Genomic DNA, 27,154 nt, shown 5'->3' on the forward strand with positions numbered 1-27,154 from the left:
AATTGTTTCTCTTTTGAATGTTATGTGCTTGAAACAAAATTTCATTTGTAGAAGAAATGTGTAAGTTGGTTGCATAAAAAATTTTAATCTTGCTCAAATATTTTAAACATGGTTCAGCGAAAAACAAAATGTGTTAGGCTGTGCTCCCCTACCTTTACATTTATTTATTTGCCAGATGCTTTCATCCAAAACAACATATAATTACAGCCAAGTGTACAGCTTTGACAAAAGCCAATTTCCATGCACAAGCTACAGGACTATGTTTTCATTTCAGGAATAGTACAAGGCAGTTGAGGAGGTAGCAGAAGAGACTCTAGTGCAAGGCAAAAAAAAAATATCACCAATAAACAGTCAGACAGGGAGAATTCAAGTAATTGTTTACTGAGAGCCACAGGTCATTTTAGCACACACATGGCAACTAGGTGATCGAGAATGAGGCAGTATTTTTAGGTAGAATAAACAAATATCTGAAATATGATGCAAGAACAAGAAACTGCCCCCAGAGGGTGAAAGGAAGACATATTAGCTTTGCCCAGTAGCAGGTCAGGCCGTATACTTTTAATGACTTTCAGAAACTACCTACTGCAAAGTTCTATTCGTAAAACTCTGGGATACGGGCAGAAGAGGTTAAAGTGCTGAACAATTTAAAGCTACAGCTGACTTTTCTGACTAAAGGAGAGTAAATATAGGAACATATGGAGTTTAAAAAATGTATGTTAAATCATAAACCCAGTTCTAAAGAAGTTGGGACAGTATGTGAAATGCTAATAAAAACAGAAAGCAGTGATTTGTACATCTATTTTGACCTGTATTTAAAACAATGCAAAAACGACAATATTTGATGTTTTACCTTAAGAACGTTGATTTTTGTTAATATACACTAAATTCCAATTTGATACCAGCAACAAGTTCCAAATAGTTAGGACAAGAGCATATTTACTAATGTGTTACATCATCTTTCCTTTTAAAAACACTGCAATAATATAAAAACAATAATCGTTTTGTGACTGAAGACTTTAACTTGTTCAGTTTTGACAGTGGAATTTTTTTTTACCATTCTTCTGTTATACAAATTCTTAGCTGTACCTTTGCTGGCCTTTGTTGATGTATTTTGAACTTCATAATGTGCCACACATTTTCAATAGGAGACAGGATGGCCAGTCTAGCACACACACTCTTTGATTATGCAGCCATGCTGTTGTTAAACATGCAGAATGTGGCTTGGTGTTTTTATTTTGAAATACGCATGTGCGTCCCTGAAAAATACGGCATCTAAAGGGCAGCATATGCTGCTCCAAAACTTTTTAGTTTTTTTTTAAAATACCCCCCCTATACCATGACAGACCCTGGCTTTTGAACTTTGGGCTAGTAACAGTTTCGATGGCACTTTCCTCTTTGGCCTAGAGAGCACAATGTTAATTTCTTCCATAAATAATCTGAAAGGTGGACGCATCAGACCATAATACACATTTCCACTGTGCATCAGTCTGTTTCAGATGAGCTCAAGCCCTGAGAAGTCGGCAGTGTTTCTGGGCATTGTTGACATATGGCTTCTACTGTGCACAGTGCAATCTTAACTTGCGTTTGCGGATGACTTGATGGACGTGATGTTTTATTTAAAGTCTTCCTAAGGCCATGTGATCTCTATCAGAGAACCATGACAGTTTTAATGCAGTGCCATCTAAGGGGTCAAAAGTCACAGGCATTCAGTTGTGGTTTTTAGAGATTTCTTTGGATTCTCTGAACCTTTTTGATGATATTATGCAGTAGAAGGTGAAATACCTAAAATCCTTGCAATCCCTGGCTGAAGATGGTTATTTTCAAACTGCTGGATTTTTTGCTAATGCATTTTTGGCAAGGTAGCAAGTCTCAACCTCGCCTCTTTGCTCATGTCCTTGCTCTTTTGTGTAGACAAAAACAAAGTTGATGAGATAGAACATTAAATATCTCATCAATATGATAACTGTTGTAAGTCACTGAACTCACACGTATATTCTTTTACTCACCCTCTTGATGCCTGTGCACCATTTAGCTCATAAAGTTCATAAAGCTTGTGAACTACTCACAGTGAGAGCTAACCAGGCTAAAGTGCAGCCTCTACATGGCAGGGTTATTTTTTAGCACAGCGTTACAATTAAGAAGACCAAAGTTAACAATGAAAGCAGTCCATGTCTACCTATAAATTTAAAACAACAACATTTTAAAAACTCTTTATTCACAGAATGAGAAAATATGAAGTTATTTTGCCAATATTGATGTCATGTTAATAAAACATATTTCAGTTGTAATCACTAAGAGATAATTGCTACTTGTGGTCAAACAAATTGCCAGTGTTAGATACAGGCTCTTTTCACTAACTATTAATTTATATTTCATCTGTTGCTGCACAGTTTGTGTTGGTCATCCTGTAGTCTTTCATCAGTGGTCACATGATGCACCACACAGGATGCTGTTGGCTGGTTATTTTTGTTCGGTGGACTATTCTCAGTCCAGCAGTGACACCAAGGTGTTTAAAAACTCCAGCAGCACTGCTGTGTCTGATCCACTCAGACCAGCGCAACACACACTAACACACCACCACCGCCAAAAACAAAGTTGATGAGATAAAACATTAAATATCTAATCTTTGCACTGTTTCATTCAAATACTTCTCAAAGTATACATATAAATCATTGCTTTCTGTATTTATCTGCATTTATTGACAACAAACTTATTTGGAAATGAGTTTGTAAATGAAATATTTTTAAGAAATGATATCCATGTCTGATTTATATTGGCACACAATTTCCGGATCAGTGCATCCCTAATAAATTCTGCAATATTCTTCTCCATGACCTTCACAGGACTGGGGTATGTAATCAGCAAGCTAGACTTAAAGAACTTGCTACTCGATCATTTCAGAGGCTATTATGAGTTCATAACTGTCACGACATCTCGTTAATCATTATTAGGTCATTAAGAGGGATACTGTTAATTATGGTGGAAAGTTTGGAGTTGCTTAAAAGTTCTGGTGACATTTAGGTTCTGGGGAAAATGACCTAAATTTGAGCCCCCCCTACACACAAACGGAAGCACACACCTGCAGTGGCGTGGGCTGCTGGTCCACAGGCACGATGAGGATGACAATTTCAGAGTCGATGCTCAGGTAGCCAAAGATGTCGCACTGAGGAACAGAAATGTGCAGCCGCAGAATCCTCAGAATGTCATGCACTGTTACTGGCTGATTCTGGTTCAGCTAATAAAAACATACATAAACAATAGCACAGGCTTAGGTAAAACACTGTGGTGAAGTACTGGTTAATTTGTTAAGCATAAACATACTGGGAATTAAAATGACTTTTTTCAGATAAAATAAAGCACTGTAAAAACAATAACCCTTAAATTCAGAGTAGTGTATGACATTTAACCTTAGGAACAACAGTAAAACGTAAACAAGATTAGGCAGATAAGGCAGCATCATCATTTGAGGACACGGCATGCAATGTGGGTTAACCCTGAACTCCCTAATAACTCTCGATAAATGGCTATTTTCGTTATAGCAGCCATGAAGGATATACGACACTTCTTTGTTTACCAAACTCTGTGCTGTCATTTAATATATTGAAGTACATTTATTTAAGTGTGACCCATGCTGCCATCTACTGTTCACCTGGTGTTACTGAACATACGCACAGACAGAACAGGAGAAGATGATAAAACTGAAAGAAGCCTTAAGATAAATACAGACAGAGAAAAACAAGAAGACAAATCACCATAGCAAAGAGATCCATCTGCTGTTTATTCCAGAGGATCTGCAACATTCCAGCACACACAGGACAGCACGCACCTAGACACACACACGTAGGTTCATTTTTATACAATGTCAAAAATGGCATCATTTACATGTCCCGCATGTATTACATATATCGTTGCTGTTGGAACAATACCCTGTTTCTCCAATTTTTGTTGTTCTTTTACTTTTTTTTTCCCATAATTTGAAAATGCCAGCTGCTATTTAGACAGTGTCAGAATTTCATGACAAATGGTCTGACAAAAATGGTCCAAAACAAAACCTTGTAAGATTAACTTATATTGAAATTCAAGCATGTTTGTTCATATTTTGGACATACAAGGTTTTGCTCTGACAGTGACGATATGTAGCTGTCTATATGTAGTAAGAATCAACCAAACCTAACCTCAATAAGCAAAATCGTTGTGCCCTTTCAGTTTTAAAAAGTGAAACAATGAGTATCCAAACATATCCACACACCCTCTCTAATAAGTGGATTCAGCTATTTTAAGGCTCCCCCACTGCTGACACAGGCATTCAGTTAAGCACACACAGCTTGTATAATTTCCACAGAAAAAAATTGCCAATAGAATGGGACACTTTGGAGCAGCTGTGCATGAGCCAAGGGTCACCCTGGCTAATGACAAAAATCAGCTAGAGGGATATAAAGCCCCCCAGCACTGGGCTGTGGAGCAGTGGATCTGCGTTTTCTGGAGTGATAGAGCGCCTTTAGCTGGATGCAATCAAATCCTCACAGAAATGTTACAACATCTAGTGTAAAGCCTTCACAGAAGAGTACAGACTGTTACGTGGGGGAACAAACTCCCGATTAACACCCTTGATTCAGACAAACAGTATATAGTTTACAAAGTTAGCCTTATTCTTTCTGGTTTTCCTACCAAGCCAGCACGTTTTTGTACCATTTACACTGGTATACTGGGATTGGTGTCACACATCAGTTAATTTTTGTCCTAATCATATTGACTGACAAAAACTTTGCAGGTTGCTTCAGATTTCTCTGAAAGAAAACTTCAAAATAATGAACAAACAGTAAGTTTCCTTCCTGAAAATGTGCTTTCTGTCTGCTTAATGTTTACAATATCGTGTAAGGTTCTTTGTCGTAATTTTCAGAGAAGAAAATTAAGCAAAACGATTACATCAAAACAAGCCGAGTCAGGTTTGTAAAATGTTCTTTTAGCCTACAGCAGCAGAACTCAGGAAGCGATGCAGTCTAAAACATCAACTGATACTGTGATGTAGATATGTGTGATATTGAATTTTATTGATTCTGCCAGCGCTACATTCTGTAAACTGGAGGTATTGATACTACAGAGCAGACTACAACTTTGCTGACTCCCAGGTGTATGTGTGAGTGAGAGGTGCAGTTGCACTGACCAGGTGGGGTGACGGGGTTGCAGCCCGGTGTGGAGAGAGGTGGGCAGGGCACTGCGTTACAGCCAGAGTCAGCCATGAACTCTGACACTGCACCCACAGCATGGCAGAGGCCATGATAGTCCACAGCCACACGATCAGAGAATGCCTCACACACCGTGCTGTATGTCTCACCGTTGTGTCCACACACTTCTTGACGCACTCTGCAGGCATCCTGTAGCCAAAACACACACACAAACGAGTTTACACAAGTTATCTGAAAATACTGTACAAAGATTAAGCCATCTGTAGTTTATTTCATAAAAATTTCCCCTGTAGTTCATTTATGATGTTAGTGTGGGTTTATGTACCAAAAAGGCCGTTAAATTTATTTTTACATGATAATTTTCCAACTCCCCGAGAATTAACCTGGCCGTTTTTGTTACTGTGCCTTTAAAACTGACATATGTACATTATCTCTGCTCTGAATGGCTTCACTGTATTGTGCCTCATTCAGAAGTCAATGCTGAAATAACTTCAACATGAATGGGAGGAACTAAACTGCTCTAGGCTGCAGAGGTGGATATATGTAAATGTGCTGGTTTTTGTGACATCACAAAAACAACAAATTCAAAATAGGCTGCTCAGGTTCCATATATGGAACATACAGACTGAAGAGTGAACGCTATATTTCGAAAAGAGGAAAATTTGAATTTGCATGAAATGGCATGAAAGCATGATGACCCAGTCACAGATTCAGCCAAGTCTCAGACTGAAACAGATTTTGTCTTTGGACAATTTCCATTCACAGCACACGTCAGTCCCAGACTAGGCTTCATCAGTGTGAAAATCAGCCCTGAGTCATGTAATGTGGCAGTTCCTAAGTCCAACAGATGACCTGCAGTATTTAGCTAATGAATCAGTCTCATGGTGGAGAATAAACTGGCAAAACACCTCTCTTTAAACGTGACTGCCAACGATTTGAGCATGCACATATCCTTGTTAGCTGGTCTGCTGCCCCAACTGAGGTGTTTTAATGAGCTAGTAATTGATCTGCCTGGTTTCCACAACACCTGACCTTAGGAAACGTGGAGCCAGTTAGCAGGAGCAACCTGAGCACCACAGAGGAAAATCTACACTCCATATCTGAAGTGCTGACAAATGATTCTAAATACTCACATTTCGCTAAGTGCAGCAGAGTACAGACAGAAATGTGAGACACAGTTAAGGGATTTTAATTTGGAGTGATAAAAAGGAGCTGTAATGAAAGATGGTGTTAGTTTGGTGAGGGTTTGTATGTGTGAGAGATTTTTCCTATGAGGCAAATCATTTGAAACCCATCAAAGAGAGGCCAAAAAGATCTAAGAGGTTACTCTGAGGTTAACTGGCAATACGATACTCAGCTTTTGAGGCTCTGTATCAAACATATATAGTCATGCAATTAATTCAACTCAAGGATGATGTCATGTACCCACTTTCTGCATGTAAACATTGGATTAATCAATAACTCCCCAGTTTAACATAAAAAGGGAGCCAAATACACACATACAGTACAGTGCAAAAGTCAGAGACTACCAGGTATTTATTTAAATTCCAGTCAAAATGGCAATTAAGTGGGAGTTATTCATACTTCAGGAGAAGATTAGATATACAATCACTCGTAGAAGTAAAAGGTAAGTCAAAAGACAATAAGTAAAAAATATCACAACTGTACTATTAGTCTAAATCTATAATTGGGATTGCGTAGATAGAAGAGGTGGTGTGGAAAAGTATCTCTGAGAGGTGTGGAAGAGGTGTAGAAAAGTATCTGCAGATTTCTTTCAAAACTAAAAGCAAGTCTCCAATATCTTTGATATTGTATTTAACTGTTGTGGGTTCTGTCTGGTTTTCTGTTAAATATGCTTCCTGTTTTTCTCCTAAACCTGAAAAATGAATAAGTTGTACATAATGGCTATTTTGACAGGGAATTAAATAAATGACTTTAAAAAAAGCAGTGTTTTACACAGTACTGTACACAACCTGGGTGATACATTCACATCCTGCACAGCGCTTACCCTGAGAACACACCCTGCGCTACTCCTGTAATGAAAGTTCTTTTCATCAGTAAACACACTTGTCTCTGTGTTCAGACTGCTGTTTTTAGCTGCAGGTAAATGAATGGCTTTGCCCTCAGCAGACAGCAGTAGTTAATGTGGTGGATGCAGTCTCCTGACCCAGCCGCTGGAAACTAGGGCCTGGGGTGAGAGGCCAAGAACACACTGGTTTTACTCTCTGTGGTTTTACTGCTGTTGTTTGGTGCAAAATAGTGCCACCTGGTGTCACATCAGGAAAATAACATACACATAACAAGCGTCACCCATCCGCTAAAACTGTATACACAAAGTGTGAGGCATTTCACTATTTCATAACAAAGTGCTTCCTGTGTTGCACAAGATCCATACCCCTTGCATATCAATACAAGACACTTAAAGTACCAGTAAAAGTGTGATACACCTGTTCATTGAAGGGTTTTCCTTTCGCTTACTATTTCCCACATTTTAATTATAAAAAAAATGTAGTGACAAAATGTGTTAAACAAATTACAAACAAACAAATAAATAAACACACACACACACACATTTTATATATATATATATATATATATATATATATATATATATATATAAAATATTTAAATATTTAAGCTTAAAAGTAGCCCCTCTTTGCCTTAATGCAGCTTTGCAGTCTTGGCATTCACTCAAGCAGCTTCATTAGGGATACTTTTCCAATAGGCTTCCACATATGCTGAGCATTTGTTGAGTGCTTGTTGAAGCACTTGTTTCAAATATTATTTATATGTGGAATTTGGGAATAAGGAGATTGCTGAAATTTGTTTAGGATTCACACATAGGCATCAACTGTACTGTTTTTAACTGTATTAGAAATAAATTCCAAGAACACATCTTCAGATCAAAACATCTTTAAGGTTTTGAAAAACACCAATTCAATCTGGTGAGTCTGAACTAGTGTTGGGGTAGTTACTCAAAAAAGTACTGAATTTCAAATCATCAATTACTTCTCTAAAACTGTAATGAGATTACTTTACTTCACTACTCAGTAGTTTCCTTGTAAGTTACTATTAAACCCATACAAATCTGTACTAACCATTCAAAAACAGCTGCCTAGAAATCAGATTATTATGAATAAAATAATCAAAAGCTTACAGAGCTGTTTCGGAATGAAAACTGAGCCAGGCCTGTGTAGGTGAGGCTAGGTCTTTCTCTTCTTTGTCCATCAGTTTCATATTAGCATGATTAACGCCACGTTCATAATCAAAACTGTGCAGTCAGTAGTACACGCATGCAAATTATACACAAGAACAGGCATGAATAGTACATAAATACAAAATACATATTTTTAGTGCACTATGCGTAATGAATATTGTTCTCAACATAAAAGTACTGATTGACTGATTTTATTAAAAGTAAAAAACTCTTATGAAGTCAGTAACTGTAACGTGATTACAAAAATTCATACTGTAATGTGTTACACTGCTTTGTTATAGGAAAAAGTAACCTCATTACGGTAAAGTGTTATTTTGTACCACGTGACCCTGAACAGTGGTCCAAGCTGGTACTGTACACAGAAACTGAGAGCTACTGATACAGTGACATACAGTACCTGGCAGTGTCCCATGTAGGCCAGGGTCTTGCCCCGCTGGTAGAGCAGACACAGGTTAGCATGCTCCATGTTGTCTGTGTCACAGGCAGGATCCAGCTGGTTCGGGTCACAGCCTGAAGGGCGGCTCACACACTCATACTGCAGACACGGGTACTCTTTTGTGTCCGTCAGACACACCCGCCTCTTAGGGATGCACCTGAGAGAGCAAACAAGAATACACTTAATTTATATAGCAGCTTTCAAACACTGAAATGCAAATCAAAGTGCTGGATAAGGAAACATAAGAAGAAAACAGGAATTCGAGAAAAACATAAAAAGGGGTAGGAAAAAAAATCCTAAAACTGAAAATAAAAAATATATAAAACAGAAACAGAAGTTATGATGCTGGAGTTTAGGACAGTGTTTATGAAATTTTGCCCAGTTATAATACTTATGTAATTCTGTTTTCTGATTTGAATAAGATTGTACATTTAGGAACAGTTATTCAGTAATAGCTACTGTCCAAAATTCAGTCCTAAATGAAGCTGTCAGGGGGACCAAAAAAGGTAAGATTTTAGAGTTTGGATATCTCCGTAATACAACCCAAGGCTGCCTTAAAGTTTTAAGTCAACTAAACTTCTAATAGTTCACACAACAAAAATCTCTTTTACATTCTTATGTTACTAACTTATCAAGTTCAAACACAGTGTTTGCTTTAAAGTGACAGAATTTACCTTCTATACAGGCATAGTTAGAACATATCTCAACCCTTAGCTAAAGCACCAGACCTGAGACAACTCTCTCTATCAGACATATGAAACTTGGCTCCATGGCAACCAGACTCGATGAACTCAGTGCATCAAGGTTGGCTCCGTAAAAGCTCCTCAATCAGGATTTTAACAGCAAGGGCCCGCCATTTTATCGCCTTGTTTACAAAAGAACAAACAACGGAACAGAACTTTCTCTTTGAACGCTGTGCCAGGAAGGCATGTTATGAAACATGCTGTTGGCTGTTACATAAGACAGATTCCAAAAGACATTTATCTTAGAGGGAGGGATACACAATGAGGACCCATATTTGATGTGCTGAAGAGCTTTGTGAGACCTTGTCTTGAGATCATTTGGGTATGAGCTGCAGACAATATTCTAAGAGTTTGAATATACAGTAAAAAAGTGAAGTCAAGGTGTGTAGAACAGACGAACAGATGGTTCATTAAGTTGTCACATTAGCTGTATAAAGATCTACCTACTTTGCAGTGAATAGGAAGACCATAAAGAAACAGAAATTAAAGTAGTGATGTTAAGAAGTGATTAATTGACTGATTAATTCACTTACAATTAGCACCACAGTCGAAGGGGTAATGAAATTATCTTCAGTAACGCTCCCATGTGCTCTTCAATGTCAACAGCGTTCGCAGCCTCAATTAAATTTCATACTGCATAAGCTGCCCCAGGAGGGGAACAAACATTAGCATGTGGCTAATGCTAACGTAAGATCCATGGCACCCATGAGGTCCATTCCCCGAAAGAGTTTGAGCCCCTAAGGCTAAAGGACTCACAGCCCAGCGGGAGCATCCGGAGGAAGGGTTAGAACAACACGCTCTCTCTGCACATACTCCTCCAGGCAAAATTAGCCTGGGCTAGGGGGGGAAGCCTGAACATCACACCTGAACAAACAATGAGGCTAGCTTGTCAAGGATAAGCATGAGAAGCCTGAGGAACACGGAGACTGTGAACGAGGAAACGCCACAAAATGAGCTTCACCATCAACCATACTTGATTAGACACTGTTTGAGACAGGCTGTAGACAGCACTGCTATTACATCTGCACTTATGTTAAACGGATCCTCTCTTATTGTCTTACGAACGGTATTTAGCGTTTAACACTTCAGACGCATCTCATCTCCTTGAATAACATTTAACTAAATATTTTGAGATCAACATGCTTCATATTCCAAATAGTACAGACGCTGAGCTTTTGAAAGTGTTCTGAATTTTACTTCCTTGTAAAATCCACACTACATCTGCAGAAATCTCCTAATTCTGCATACATCACAGCAGACACAGATGGCTGCCATTTTTTGGTCAATGGTCATTTACTGTTTATACAGTCATATATTTCTTTTGCACACTATTTTCATTTCTTGTTTTATTTAGACTGAATATTTGTGTACAATCACTGAACTGAAATGCTCTGAATCAGATCACACTGGTTGCTTCAAAATAGTGTATTATACCACCAAATTGAAGACAACAAGAACAGTGTCATTCATGCCAGCTGTTACATTTATGAAGAATCAGAAGCAATTTAACTGCTAATAGAGAATTGTGGTGAATTTTTAGCCTGCTAAATGTGAGCGAGTGGGTATGTAAGTAAGTGGGTGAGTTACAAGCCAGTTCTAGAAGGTGCTCAGCATTTAAAACTACAAAATGTGTCTAAGCGGCCACTTTTAGGCATAGGTCCTAAAAAGTTAACATTCATTACATGTTTTCCATGTTTTTGTTGATTTGAAACAAACGGAAAAAGTGGAGACGTCAATCTGATGATACAGAATGTCTCTCAATACGTAATTAATTACGTAATATATAAACTTTCATTTTACTGTATTATGTATGCTGTACATAACTATATAACATAACAAAATGAAAGTAATAACTCTTAACTTCTCAGCGTTAACTAGTATTTTTACAAACAAGGCTTTTCCCTCTTCAGCAGCTTAAAAGCCATCAACAAGCTTGATGTCTTTTAATGCTGATCAGTGTAATTATAGCTTGTGAATGGTGTGATCAGAGTGACACGGCTCTCACCTCTGGTTCCTCTGGCAGAGGTTTGGTGAGCAGGGTTCGGAACTCCTGCAGGAGCCAAACTTAAACTGATTATCCTGGAAGCCCACACAGCGCGCCACACATGCACTGGGGTACGTACGTCCATTACGGGCACACACAGGAACAAAATGATCAGCACAGCCACATGGAAGGCCTAAGGGGGACCGAGAAAGAAGGAGAGACAGAAAGACAGAAGAGTGAAAAAGCAGTAGACAGCAGACTGTTAGACTAGCATAGCTAGTGTAATTGGTGATGGTGCTATATGAAACAGATACAGTACTCTGTTAAAGGAAATTGCTTTAAAAAAAATGTAAAATAAATATAAATAAATATTGAAACAAATGTCGTGTTCTTGATATTTTATGAGTTGGTTATAAGTAGACAGGTTTGGTTCCTCTTCTCCTTGATGCAGTTCCAGCCACTGAATGTATTTGTTAAATTCCACCACCGGCACATCTGATTTAATTTAACTAAGGATTGATTAGCTAAACCAGGTACTCGAAGTACAATTACTAAGCTGCCTTGAGGAGAATGGTTAAGTGAAAACACTGACAGATACGAGAACATCTAGCTAGTTTATTGTATTCATGTTTATTTGTATTTACTCAAATGTTATTGTTTTTCTGACCCTGAATATATAGCTTAAAAACATAATTTCACCAGTTGGCCTAAGACTTTTCCCAGTACTGTAAAATTAAACTAAAAAGTGAAACACACAAACACACAGACTCACCTACGAAGAGGCGGCGGTCCTCGTCTGGGTGCTCTAGGCTGGGGCACTGGCGGGAGGAGCAGATGGTGTCTCCAGCATAACAGGAGCACAAGTGACAGTCTACCTTGAAAGATTCTCCATGACCTACGAGATACACAGCAAGCCAGTCAACACCAGTAAGAACCAGAATTGTTACTTATCAGTATCTTGATATTTTCCCTTTAGTCTGTTTAGAGATGCACCGATCAGATGAATTTGATTCTGATTCTGAAGTCTTCACAGCATTAGCTTGGGGTTTTTGAACCACAAGCTCATGCTTTGTGGACTAAGTAAATACATGAAACACACTTGCACATTTCCAATACTTTTTAATTAGCCTAAGTTGACCTATAACTAACATAATTTGCTCTTTAATGGGCTAAACTGGTATTTTAAACTGTTTTATTTAAAATAAACTGCTTATTTAAATAACATGACATAAAATAATGTGCTACATTCAAAATAAGCTGCAAATGACCATCACCATAAGTCATTCATAATTATGCTACGACATTCTAGTATAGGTGTAGCAGCAGCATTCAAATATGTGTGAGTGCTCTTATCTGGCCTACATTATTTACACTGCATTGTGTATATTTCCGACCAATGGAGCAACATCAAGATCAGATCTATCAGTCAATGAAATGGAACAGTTTCTTCACATCTAACTAGCTTGCTGTATGTTAAAGCAATTTTTCAGTTTTAGTTGCACAATTTTAGTGCAAGAAGCAAAAGGAACCAATCATCTAAGCGGAGGTACTGCATATCCCAGTAAAGCTGATGGCTAACTCTTAGAAAAGCTGTTAGGAAATCCGCCTCAATGTGTCTCTGCCACACTCCCTCTATACTGGCCGTGCTCCCTTTGAACTCTGAGAAGCAGAGTTAGAGCAGAGTGTGGCAGTCTCCACAACTTTTCCCCTAGGAACTGATAAAAATCCCCACAAGATCACTTCACTTTCCTTACTTAACACTCCTGAAGCAGGCATATAAGCCTTTCTAGTCCTCTCTTAAGCAAACCACATCTGTCTCAAATAAGCCCAAGATGGCCGACCCCCTTAGAAGTGGAGTAAAAATAAACATGAAAGAAAAAGCAATAAACTCATTCATTAAAAATGGTTTGTTTACAAAACAGGCATTTATGAGCATCTGTAATGGTAAAGCCCTGTCTTCAATTACAAGAGACTCACACTATTTGAGCACTTGCATACTTGTCTTAAGGCAATTCCTTGTTTTTATGATAATATTTTTAATTTTCAGCCGTACATTTGTTTGCTTAGAAGCCAGAGTTTGCAGCAAACATCCCTATTAAGAATAAAGAAATGGTGATTATTACTAGTGTGAGGTTATGCATTTCAGCTGTTGTTGTCAGTGACACCACACCACTAGGTGGCAGCCACAAAAAAGAGCATACTGCTACTATTTTGAAGGCTGATGAAAGGCTGATGAATCACACTCATTTATAGCACCACTAGGCTCGTGCCGAGGAGCGTTAAGAAGTCATTCCGAAAGCTGCTTAGTGACATTTCAGGCTGCCCAAGAAAGAGACCACAGGAAGGAAATTCCAGCATGCGGTGGCTTTTACTTTCTTTGTTTAATGTAATGTTTTGCTAGGCATTACAGATGCAGGAGAAGGCTGGGAGCTACATTTGGTCTAGCTCTTGTCTAGTTCTTTTTCTATTTTTTTTTCTCCACTGAAAGCAGGATAGAGCAACAGATATTTATTACAAGCATCTAAACATTTTCCTCCTTTTATCCAAGATAACTTGTTTGGTCATCGTCACATGAATTTGACTGCCCTCTTTAAAAAACACTGTGTATGTATTAAACTCTATAATCACCAAAGAAAAGCGATGGTAATACAATGGGACGCTCTCTATTAGCTGAGCCTAAGGTCACCATGCCCAATGCCAAGCATCAGCTAGAGGGGTATAAAACCCCCCAGGACTGGGCTGTGGAACTGCATTCTCTGGAGAGATGGAGCTCCATCCAATACCCCTGGGATGAGTTGCAGTGGTGTTTGTGATTCAGAACTAATCATCCAACATCAGCACCTGACCTCACTGATGCTCTTGTGGCTGAATGCAATCAAATCCTCACTGCAATATTCCATTATGTGTACAGAAGAGTAGAGGCTGATACTGCAGCAAAAGGGAGACAAACTCCCTATTAATACCCTTGATTTCAGAAGAAACGATGGACGAGCAGAATCTACAAACCTTTGGACATATAATACATACAAATTTTTCAGAAGATGTTTAGCATTTTGAGTCTACAGAGTCATGCGTGTCTCACTTTTCCTCTGTTCTCCCATGACACAGGTTTTGGTGGTGTCAATGCAGGGCATCACAGCGCAGCTCTCCAGCCGCCCGCTCTGGCCACAGGTGCACACTTCGTAGCAGCCTACTTGGCCACTACGCACAGGCACCTGGATCCGCGCCTCCATGTGCACCAGGAACTCAGAGGCTTCGCCCAGTTTGCAGCCTGCCACCAGAAAAAAAATCCCATTAAAAAAGACATTAATTTAAAGGAATAGTTCAGCAAAAAAATCTAATTTGCACAATTTTCCCCATAACCCAAATGTAGAACTGATCAGTTAAGATGTTTGGTGCCTGAAGTTTGCTTCTTTAGTTTTGCACTTGAGCTATGAAGCTAATGTAGCTAAAAAGCAAAGGAAACTTTTATCCACCCTTTAGCATTGTGCAGACTGCATCACACACTTGCATGAAAGGCAGTTGTTAATTAATTTCATACAGACTAGAGGTTCCTGGCACTGTATACATATGTATATAGATATGCAATTCTTCCATAAATGACGATGTTGATAAAACTTTTTTTTCTTCCACATTTAGCTTATAAATGTTTATGGATTTATTTTTTTCAGGAAAAATAACCCAGTCATGCATAGATTTATTGTCCTGTGAAAGATTCCCCTCACATGCCTCTTAAAACAAACACAAACAGTGTGGAGAGGTGTAGCTGGACTGAGGAGGAGACGAGAGTGTCTTTAAAAGGAATGCTGCCACTGTTTAGGACTTACAGAGATAGATGTCCAGAAAAGGCTACAGCCTTTCTAAATGGAATGTTGGAAAAATCAAATAAAATAAAATAAACAAATCTTCCATATCAGTGGGTTATGGGGATGTCAGGGCAGTTGAGGGTACACAAGTTACCACATACATAAAATAAAAGATGGAAACATGTCAAACATGACTTTTTTATGCCAAAACCTATGAGGCAATGTTGTTTTGTAGGAAATCTCATCATTATGTAAACCACTTTTATCGCTAAAAGTCAGTTTGGTGAAAATAAGCTACCGGGCAGCAAAAATTGCAAACATTTTTATGCATTTTTTTTCTTGCTGCCCTGCGATGGACTGGCGACCTGTCCAGGGTGTTTCCTGCCTTCTGCCCAACGACTGCTGGGATGGGCTTCAGCTACCCCCGCAACCCCGAAGGATAAGCAACTTATATATATATATATATATATGTTTCCATTCCTTTTTAGAGACATTAGCCTCATAGCATCAATGTAAAACGTGTCTTCTCAGACACATCTGTGCTAAGGGGACATTTTTCACATAGCACATAGTCCTTATCAAGTTACAGGATGAAAAATTCTAAAAAAAAATTTGAAACACTCAACAGTTGCTGCTCTAGAAGTGTGAAATGTGTGAAATGAAAGCAAAGAAGAGTACCAGGCACACAGAAGTAAGGCAGGCAGTCTTGTCCTGGGTGACAGCCCTTCCTGTTCACTTCACATAGATGGTTGCTGGGACATGGGTTGGGGTTACAGGGATGGATCACCTCCTCAATGATGTTTTCAAAGGGGCTTGGAGCTGAGGGCGCCAGAGTGATTGCACATACAGATTAACTTCATAGTCAGAAAGAAAAATATTCGGCTAAAGTTGAAGAACATGAGAGACTCACTGAGGTATCTGTGTAGGGGAATGCATCGCTCTGGGTCATCAGTAGGGGACAGAAGATCACAGATACGCTCAGGGGTCTGCCCTTCTGGGAAGCGGGTGAAGTCCCCACAGTGGGTCAAGATGTCCACACAGTCCGACCTGGGGGTACATAAGCAGAAATCGGACACTAATTACATTTTCCATCCAAAGATGCATCTTTTGACCTTGTGTGATCCATCATAAAGATTGCAAGCTAAAGGTTTGTCTTATTGAGATTAGGATTATCATACAACCTGTAAATATGGAAAACACCACATAAAAAGATCTTTATGCAAGATAAGACAAAGATATTGGATAAAATTAAAGGTAATCTTAAAATGTATAATATAAAGCCTTGTTTCAAGTCTAATCTAAGCAGAACAGAAGTGCACCACTTCTCTGTGTGCCTGCCAGCCTGAGTTCTAGACACAGACATATCAGCACCCCCTTTACCTCTGTGTTCAAACGGGGGAGATGAAAGCCTGCTTCCTGTCGACTATGTACACTATAAAACGGCCTCATGCCTGGAAACGCATCGCAGCACTTGAAGCCCCTTTTTCTGGCCTGTTTTCCACTGTCATGAAACGTACAGTAATCTGACATCCCGGGGTGTAATTTCCGCCCCTAGCTGCTCGTCTGCCGTTTTCTTATTCGCCCACACGACACAAGAATGCACGCAACTTTGTTTCTTTGCCCACTGCCAGGCACTGGAACAACATTGCTCTGCTGTCTTCAAACACATTTGTCATTCATGGAAACAAGCCAACTTGGTGAGGATTGAAAAACATATCCCTATTCACTTCTTCAATCCGATTAAACTCCGTTCATACAGCACTTTTTATAATAGCCATTGTCACAAAGCAGCTTTACAGAAATGTGCGTCCAGAGTACTGATGTTAGCCTGTAAGAGTTAACCCTTAAATGTTGCTAGTTATTAAAGTCATTTTGCTGTGCTACACTACACTATACTGTATAAACTGTCTGCACTTCTGACTTGTTTTGGTTCAGTATAAATGTAGTATAGTAACAATAATGTACATGATAGTTTTTTCTTTATGCAACACAAGACAATCCACACAATAATAACTTTTCATTAGTTCAGATTGTGCACATGCTACAGAATTTCAATAAGCTATAAATGAAAAACAAGTAATATCAAATTACAACATACTTTTGTCATCACCAGGGCTAACTGACATTCTAAGGGTTAATGAACAAACATAAGCCCATTTGCTGACACAGACGTTCAATTGTGCACATGCAGCTTGCATAATCTCCATAGAATAGCACTGGCCGTAAAATGGGATGCTCTGGAGCAGCCAGGAGAGCCTATAGTCATGCCAAACTCTGGCTAGAGAGGTCTAAATCTCCCTAGTAAGTGGGCTGTGGAGCAGTAGAAGTGTGTGCTCTGGAGTGATGGAGCTACATCCAAAACCTTTAGGATGAGTTAGAGTGGAGTTTGTGATCCACAACTGATCATTCAACATCAGTACATGACCTCACTAATACTTTTGTGGCTGAATGCAATCAAATCCTCACAGCAATGTTCTACCATCTAGTAATAAGCCTTCCCAGAAGAGTAGAGGCTGTTATTGCAGCAAAGGAGGACAAACTCCCTATTAATACCCTTGATTTCAGAGGGAACATTTAATGAGCAGGTATCTACAAACACTTGAACATATAGTGTTCAGCCTTATCATTTCCAACTGCTAACTGAGTCTTTGATTAACCACACACATCCCAGCCCAGAGTTCTAATGAATAAGCAGAGAGTTGAATGGCAGGAAAAACTCCCAGACAGCCTGAGGGAGAAACAGTAAGAAGGTGAATTTATTAAACTCTGAACTGCCCTGGACAGTGAAATTATGATAAAAGTAGTATAAATGTATACGTTTATGCATATTGATACTGGCGACCCAACTGTGAAGCACTTTGTGTGCAAGACAGGTTCTATATAAATTAGAAATGGGCAATATAATGATATTTACTGTTTTATTTACTGTTATATACCACAGTGATAAAGCAACAAAATGTATCCTTCACTCTCCCGTCCATACAGTCCATATATGGAAACAAAACAGCCCATTTACGATTTCACAAAAACCACTGCATTTATGTACATTTGCCGTTTCAGCTGCAGCTGTTTAGCCCTTTCCATTTGCATTAAAGTTATAAGGGGTGTTTCAGCTTGGACTGATTTTTGAAGCACAATACAGGGTAGCTAATCAGAACAGGGGTCAATTACATATATCAGTCTTAACGGCACAGTAACAAAAACAGTCAATGTAATTTTAAGAGATAGAGAGTGGCTGGTACACAGTCATGTAAAAATGAATTCTAGCTGGTTTTGAAGTAAACGTCAGAGACGATATTATATTTTTGCTCTAACTCCCACATCTGCTTAAGGACTTACTGTTATCTTATCATTGAATTAGACTGAACAAATGCACCTGGATCAAACCTTAGCCAATAACTAATCTCAAAGGTCTATCAATGATGGTCAGAAAAAGACATTTCTTTTGCCATATGTCATATGTTGTCATTAGTTTCAATAAAGAAATCTTAAATCTGACAAATTTTCCAAAAAAGAGAACCTGTAGATTCACTACTTCCAGAGAACCTATCGTGAAGAGAATACGTGACTGTCCACAGCATCCTGAATAAACTGTTATGTGCTTTTTCCAAGCATGCACACACAGGCATGCTGGGACAGCACGCACGAAGAAGAGATGCTGATGGATGTGTATGAGGTCACGCCCTGTCATCACTCACTGACACAGGCCTTTGTCCCAAGCTGCTGGAGTCAGGGTGTTTCTCGTCAAAGAGAGCAGAGACATCATTCCAGAACATTCTCCAGAAGAGTTGCGTGAGGACGGCTAATCCTCACAATACCGGAGCGCCCGCCGATCGCCAACCAGACAAGCTTTTGCTCCAAGTGTAAATACAGGTGTGATAAATGCAAACAAAACAGTGAGTGATGCGCCTGTGTGTGAATGAAACTGTCAGGTGGAATATCTCTCCTGGCTGTCCTGACAACTCTCCGCAGCACGCATCAGCCAAGGCTGCAGCTGTCAGCTCCTAAGTGTGTTTCTGTCGCTCGACAATTTTAATTTCCTGCTGGTATGCTGAGATGCTTACAGCAAAGCGACTCAAGATCAAACAATCTCTGAGCCTGAAAGATTAACCTGGCAATGACTCACTCACACCTAATGCTCAAGCAACCAAATCACAGCACCATCCTTAGTGCTGATGTGGTGGTGTTGGTTGTCATGTCATGCACAGTGAGTTATAATAGAACACATGAAAACCTGCAAAAAACCTGGCCATCTTAATTCCATTAAAAACTCGAATGAACTAATCCAGTTCCTGTGAAAACGACGCACAACAATAACTGCCAACTCTCAGAAGTTACTGCCACTGATAACAAAAGCGTTTTGTCATTTTTTTTTATTAATTATCTCTCACTCGTAGCTCATTGAAACAAGCTGTGAAATTCTGTGCAAAGTGCAAATTCTAAACTTTCAATTGATACTGAATTTCTGTTTGTAACTACAAGAGGCGATACTTTATTATGATTTGAATTTGAGCTGTGTATGTAGTCTTGTTTGGCAGAATAATTTCTTACATCTTTCTCATATTTTTCTCATTGTTTGACAGCATAACAACCAAAAAAGAGTTGAAAGTACAACTCAAATCTGCCAATAGATTGTAAATCAAATGTAAATGCAATTAATTATGTAACTCTATGAAACAGAGTTGCAAAGAAATTGAAGTATTGTAAATACTTTTTCAATACTTCAATTTGGCAAACAACCTTCTAACTTTCAATACTTTCAGTATATTTCACTTCCATTATCTGTTAAAATAAGCTAGCAACAGACTGACTGTATTTTGCCTGCAATTGAAAGGTTTTGTAAAAGCTGTAAGCTGTAAAAAAATTTTTCTGTGTTCAGTCCAATAAACATTTGGTGTTCAGTGTGACAACCCTACTATGAAATTAAGAATGTAATCAGTAATTTAAATAAACCTGTCCAGGGTGTTTCCTTTGCCAAATGAGCGCTGGGATAGGCTTCAGCACCCCCCAGCAACCCAGGAGGATAAGGGGCTTAGATAATGAGTGAGTGATGATAAGAGTAATTGAAATAAGTATAGCAAAATTACAATAATAACTCTGGACTTCTAATTATTAATGTAAATCACAAATTACTAATGCACCATGTTCATATTAAAACCTGTCTAACCTCACTATGGCTACAGCCAGAAAAAAAAGACCAAGCCTATGAACACAGTATAATACTCACTTGCAGATGACGCTGCCTCTTGATTTGCTGTAGCAGGGTTTGATCTGCAGAGCACAGGCCACTGCCTTCCACATCTCAGGTCGGCACTTTCTGATATCCAGAACAGGAATGCTCATCAGAGGCATCCGGATGGTTCCATTGGACCACAGTTTGATGTCATTCAAGGCGCCCTGGTCTGATTGGATGTTGCAGCTCCGGAAGAGCTCTGTGGGCCTGAAGATATAGAAATACAAGATAGAAGTCCAGAGAAACAGTGATGAAGTGTGTTAAATTAGAATTTTCTGAATATTATGATTTTAATTAGCAAATTTTGTCTGAACAACAGAAAATAGATGAGGGCTGACATCACAACAAGGATATATAATGTGTGGGCTTTTTCATTATCCTCGAGCTAGCACACAAATATTGTTACAAGTTTGGTAAAGTTTTAATAAACCTGCTAAATCTTTAATAAAAGTACTCTGCAAAAGTCAGAGAACACCCTTCATTTATTTCATTTCCAGTCAAAACAGCCATGAGTACAAGTGGTTGCATTTTCTGCTTCTCATGATCCAAGTAACCCTAAACACATTCAATAAAAGGATGGACAGAAACACCTGCGGATGTTTTCAGATATGAAGCAAAAGAGGAGCTGGATTTCTGTTTCAGTCCCAAGATATCTTGTATTTTACTGCCATTTGACCGTTAATTAAAGAAATGAAGGGTGATCTTTGACTTTTGCACAGTACCGTGTGTTAAGTTTTTAAAAAGAAAAAAAAAAACAATGAAAAAAAAAAGCTTATTTGTATTAAAGATAATTTGAAAAGCTACGTGTCCCCAAACTTTTGACAAGCAGTGTAATTCAAAGCACGTTTGTGGAACACTGTTAATGTCCCACTCCAGATGGCCACTGTTTACTGCCACACATAGGGGCTGAAACATGCCCCTAAACCTCACAACACTCAACATTAGTGAAGGAAGACTTTGGAAGAAAACCTGCAGCAGAGGGAGCCCCCATTTCCTTAATGATCCACCACAGTGAGCTCTTTTCATGTAGGCAATGTAGGAATAGGCTGGTGCCACTGCGGACTGATTTTCTACATTGAGGTTGCTGAGTGCGGTTGGAGGCTTATCCTTGGTCAGAAAATGGTTTGTTTACTATGTTTCTTGACCCCACGAGCCTTCTCTTTAACCACTGAAGGGTGGGGCACAGACTCATTTTGGTGAGAGGATGCAAGAAATTTACACCGTGGCTGGGAGTTGCCCAGAGAACAGCTCACATTCCTCCCAAAATGACCCCCTTAAAATAGCTTTTTTTGTTCCAAAAGCAGATAAAAGCCTTACTGAAATGAAACTACTTTAAAAAGTGAAGTTTGCTTTTTGATTTGGTTGTTTGTTTATGCTGAACTTACAAAATCTATAAAATGGAGGAAATGTCTGTAGTAAAACATTAAGATCAATCACTAAAATTACCACAAATTATCATCCCATTATCCCCCACCCTCTGCGTCTAAATGTGACTCTGGTTGAGATTTCCTCGCCATGTCCATTTCCTGACGTTACGGATGATGCAACTCAAACAGCTTCCTCGTACAGTGCTAGAGGTGATATATCCCAGTGGGTGGCATCAGCATGCATTCTCCTTCCATCATTAAACAGTCAGGGTGAGTTTATTGGGGCTGTGGCGCAATCCACAGGGTGGCCCACACAGCACACATCACTGCAGGCGTGCCCAACACTCCACACCACGTTTGTCCCCATCACTTTGTGCTCTGTTTGCGTTCTGCACCAGCGCCAAGTCACCCGCAGAGCAGGACGCAACAGCTTTTGAAATCCACAGGGGTGCCCACCAGTGCAGTCTTCCCTAGGAATCCTTCAAAGGAAATCAAAGCCAGGGTTTGTTTGCCTGACCTTTGAATCCCGCCATAGAAGCAAGGGTGCCATCATCTAAGAGGAGACCCATCATCCTTGTCCAGTCTAAACAATACTCAGAATACCTCCGATTGCATCAAATGTCTCCCCCACTACAAAACATGATATCTAGGCAAACATAAAAATTAATATTTAACTTAATATGATACATCTCTCTGGGTAGCACTATCCATGTTATTAATCAGCCTACTTCTAATTAGTGTGCTTATTTAGAGACACTATATACACTAAATATACTATATAAAAAAAAGAAAAAAACATTTGGACACACCAATGCATATAACTCCATATCTTACTCAATTCAAATGTCTAAAAGACTAAGTACATTGTTTAAAATCATTTATCTTATTAAAAAAGCTTCTGTGCAGTCAATTACATCAAATTCTGAAATACAACGTAACAGATCATGCTAACAGTGCGGTCTTCACCCATGTTGGTTAAGGAGATCTAAAGCATGTTCGCCCTAAATAAAACAGCAATAACCAAGCAGCATTTTAAAATATATATGTTTATCAGTGTACATTCAAATACTGAAAAAACCTCTTAGTTTAAAAAATCTTAGTGACCTAACGTTCTGTGTTCATGTGGACAGAAGGCAGAAGCCCAGAGAGAAAAAACTAAAAACATCCGAGCTGGTTTGTGTGCATTAGCATACAAGCAGCCATGATAACCGAGAAGTTCAGCTGAGCAGTTTCGAACAGTTTTAAATGGCAACTCTCCTTAGCCAATTCTGCTTAACTAAAAGGTCTTCTGAACTAAAATTGAATCAGTTCTAAAGCAGACAGTGATGATCTGTTTTTTTTTTTTACTTTTGACAACAGTTTTAATAAGATATTAGTATCTCCCCATGCTAAGTTTCTGCTGTGGATATAGTGTATATTCTCTCTTATACTTGTGACTGATGGTTACGCTGCCCGCTGAGCTTGCTTTTACACATTGTACAAGAAACCATCTATTTAGATGACGTTAAAGTGAAGCATTTCTCACCTTGTGAGTCTTTTTGGTTTGTACAAGAGCCTCAACTGCAGTCTGTGCTACCTATATTTCCCTCTTTCAGTCATGTGATGTAAATGGGATGCACAAATGTCATTAAACCCAGTAAATGCTAACTTAATTCATTGTCAACTATTTTTTATAATCGACCAATTATGTTGATTAGTGGTTGTAACCCTAGGGTTAGGGTTAGTGATCATTATAAATTGAAGCCCTTCCTCAGGGTCCTGAGTTACTGCACAACAATAAATTCAGAACAGTACAATGTGTGCTGGTTTAACAGTGTTGTACTAACAATTTCTCTTGCACATTTATTTCTGTATCTCTGACCATCAGAATCCATCACCACTAGCCACTAAAGGTCATTAGGTCATAGGTCATCATAAACAGTATGTCCTCTAAAAGAAACCATGAGTGTTCACTTTTACCCAGCCACATGTGAAAAGAAACAACGGTCTTAACATCTGACACATCATTTCATCATTTAACCATGAATATAAAGAAACTGCTGCAAATTCACTGTCATTGTTTTACATGGCTGACCTCAAACTGTTGGGAGGGCCCACTGGGATTGGTGTGCTTGGCGAAAGGGAGTGACTGTGAACGTACAAACGATTTAGCATGGGTGGAATATAGCTGCTCTATGCCTTACCAACCCTAAAACAATGCTGGACCACTCTTACCAAAATAAATCAAACCAGATTTGCATCTTGAAACAAAATCAGCCTGGCAACAGACAGATCATAAAACGCCAGGAAAACGGCTAAGCACATTTATCGGTCTGTGGAACATGACATTCGTAAATATATAGTCACACTAAACATTTGAGCTTTACCTCTGCAAACCTATCATTAGACAACAGCATAGTACATGTTGTCTGCATATAGTGTATACAGACTACGAAGAGGTCACTCAGTACAGTGAGACTGTGGGAGTGTACTTCATATGTCTGACGAATACAGTCGTAGGCAAAAGTGTGAACACCTCTGGACAAATTACATGTTTTTTTGATTGCTGAAAATAAGTTAATACCTCTACAAAGAACAAAGTTAACTATGGCATTTTCTGCACTTTTCTTTAGTGCACAATTTATATTTATTTGCTGAGTTTAACATATTGCAATAAATTAAACACAGTATAAAATGTGCCTTAATGTTTGTACAGGCTCATTTTATGTTTATTTTTTCAATATGCTATATTCAGCAAATAAAAAGTAATTATGCATTCAAATGCACAGAAGTGTGTTCTCTGTAGAGGATGTGTTCACTTATTTTTACTTAGAAAATCAACAAAACATGCAGTTTGACCAGGGCAGGCCAAACTTTTGCATTTAACTATAGGTGAGACAATAACATCAGGTGATGTTAACGCACGCATGCCTTTACAAAATGCCATATATTTCTTATAGCTCAGCACAGGCACATTTTGTGGACAGTTTCTCACATAGCTAACCCTAACTAACACTAGCTAGGAGAGTGACAACAATCTGGTTAGCTAAGAAGTGTGTTCTTGCAGTGTACTTTTTATAACGTCATACTCATTTGTTCAGCATGGCACAAGAAGGGTATCATCATCACAAGGAGGTAACACTGCATACTGTGGTGTACATTCGTACTCTAGTACTGATCTACGTCATGCGCACCTATAGTGGAGCTGAACCAGAGGGGGTGCTGCAGAGGCTGAACTGACAATGATATTATTTTTTAACAGTTTGAAAAGAACTGATGTCATTTGTTATTAAAGCAATTAATTTCAGTCTTCATTGCAAAAAAAAATGCTTTGTGAGTTTCTGCTGCTCACATGAGTTTAAGAAATGTGACAAAGTGACATACAGTATTTTACAAATCACAGTTTAAGGATATCAGTCACTAAAAGCACTGATTTTGTAGCTCCTTAAAATTTGCATTTGTCACAAAATCTTCATATTGGCTGGGCCCTACTGAGGTGCACAATTTAGTGTTTCCATTTTTAACACATCAGTGAATTCACAGAGGCTTTGAAAGTTAGCTGAGAGTGTAAAATACATAACTGTGTATTACTGTGGCATGCCAGCGCAACTCCAGATCACAGTTGTGCGTTTTCCCCCACGCTGAATGTTTTTTAGCTTCCCGTAATGGCTCTGTTCTGTTACCTGTTATTGAAATTGGTGCAGTAGGTGAGATCCTTGCAGCCCAGCTGGCATGGTTCCCTCACATCTGCCAGACAGGTGATGAGGTCAGTCTCCACAGGGTTGTACTCACACAGCTGGTCAAACTCCTGCCATGTCTGAGTGCCCCAGTTGGTGCTGATCTCCTGGCACATGTCCCTGGTGGACAGAGAGTAAATGAACTGCCTTGGAAGATACAGAAGCATGGGCCCATGTAAATGTTTAACACTAACCCTTAGAAGCTGAGGCAAAAAATTGTCCATTTCTAATATTTTCCCTTAAAGGGCCAATATTGCTGATAGTGAACCACCTACTTACTCCAGCAGCCACTCATTTTCATTTCATGTCCCGTCCTAGTTTGCAGCCAGAATAGCTAAAAGATTCACTTGTTTCTCCCAAACATCAAGGGCCCCTACTGGCACTAAGTGACTGTGAACTGACCTGCACAGCGAGGTATTAGCTTTGGAGCAGCAGTGGAGCTTGGCGCAGTCCATCTTGGCTGTGGGTGAGGTTTCTGGGTTGCTTTTGGTAGGAGGGTAAACATTACCCAGGAAGCACTGCCACAGGGGGTCCTGAGGGAGGGGCTGACTGCCACACTCGGCGATCAGACTCTCTATGATCTCGTTCTCTGCGGTCATGGTGCGCAGGATGCGTTTACAGGCGGTCTGACAATGGGCCTCCTCTGCACGGTCACAACAGTACAGGCCTAGAGCAGCACGTACAGTTTTGGTTAGAAAAGATGACACTATAAACGCACAAAACTCCACTGGCATAGAGCGATGCTTCACTCTGGAGCTCCTCTGCTCAGCACATTTTGCTGTTTTGTTCTGAAGTGATACAGGATCTTGTTCACTTGGGTTGTTTTCACCCTTATTTTTCCTAACATCTCTGTGACTGCACAATCCCCTCTTTACTTAAGACCAAATATATATATTTTCTCAGCAATTAAACACATTTTAAGAAGTGATCAAAGTGCATCCTACATTCCTACATACAGTACTATGCAAAAGTAGTGTGTTAGCAATTATCTTGGCAGTAAAAGTGTCCCTGCTTGTAAAAACAACATATATCTTTAGAATAAACTGAAACAAACACAGATGCAGTAAAAAGAAATGAGAATGTCTTGTTTTCAAAAAAGTAGTTGATATCTTTTGAGATGGTAAAAAGAACATGGGTTCATGTTTGATTTTGTTCCTATATTTTCTGACTTGCTATCTGTTGTCTTTTATGGAAAGCTTTTTTTATAAGTTCTTTCTGTATTGTGTATCGTATATCGTATACCGTTTGATATGTTATATACAGTACTGTGAAAAAGCAGGACCAAAGCACCTAAGCAAATTGCTTAAAACTCTTTTTCTTGGCAGTAAGTGTTTATGCCAGCTAAACTCTATATGTAATTAGAATAAATACAAATAAACAAAAATACAGGAAAAAAGTAAAAATAATTTCTTGTTTTTAAAAACGTATTTAGAACTCGATGCCCCTAGCCATCACAGAGATTTAAA

The 27,154-nt window shown here is 39.0% G+C and overlaps 1 protein-coding gene across 1 annotated transcript in view; it reads right to left on the reverse strand.

Moving 5' to 3' along the window:
• Positions 1–27,154, reverse strand: part of reck (reversion-inducing-cysteine-rich protein with kazal motifs) — a 64,334-nt gene that overhangs the window by 2,460 nt on the left and 34,720 nt on the right. Inside the window, exons 9-20 of the mRNA XM_036582866.1 lie at positions 26,091–26,355; positions 25,635–25,808; positions 20,600–20,812; positions 16,283–16,419; positions 16,051–16,191; positions 14,649–14,837; positions 12,339–12,461; positions 11,588–11,759; positions 8,801–8,996; positions 5,165–5,375; positions 3,753–3,826; positions 3,080–3,235 (exon numbers count right to left, since the gene is read on the reverse strand). Coding sequence (XP_036438759.1) covers positions 3,080–3,235; positions 3,753–3,826; positions 5,165–5,375; positions 8,801–8,996; positions 11,588–11,759; positions 12,339–12,461; positions 14,649–14,837; positions 16,051–16,191; positions 16,283–16,419; positions 20,600–20,812; positions 25,635–25,808; positions 26,091–26,355 — 2,051 coding nt within the window. The remainder of the gene's footprint in view (positions 1–3,079; positions 3,236–3,752; positions 3,827–5,164; positions 5,376–8,800; positions 8,997–11,587; positions 11,760–12,338; positions 12,462–14,648; positions 14,838–16,050; positions 16,192–16,282; positions 16,420–20,599; positions 20,813–25,634; positions 25,809–26,090; positions 26,356–27,154) is intronic.

The sequence above is a fragment of the Colossoma macropomum genome, unplaced genomic scaffold (assembly GCF_904425465.1).
Source record: "Colossoma macropomum unplaced genomic scaffold, Colossoma_macropomum, whole genome shotgun sequence".
Lineage (NCBI taxonomy): Eukaryota > Metazoa > Chordata > Actinopteri > Characiformes > Serrasalmidae > Colossoma > Colossoma macropomum.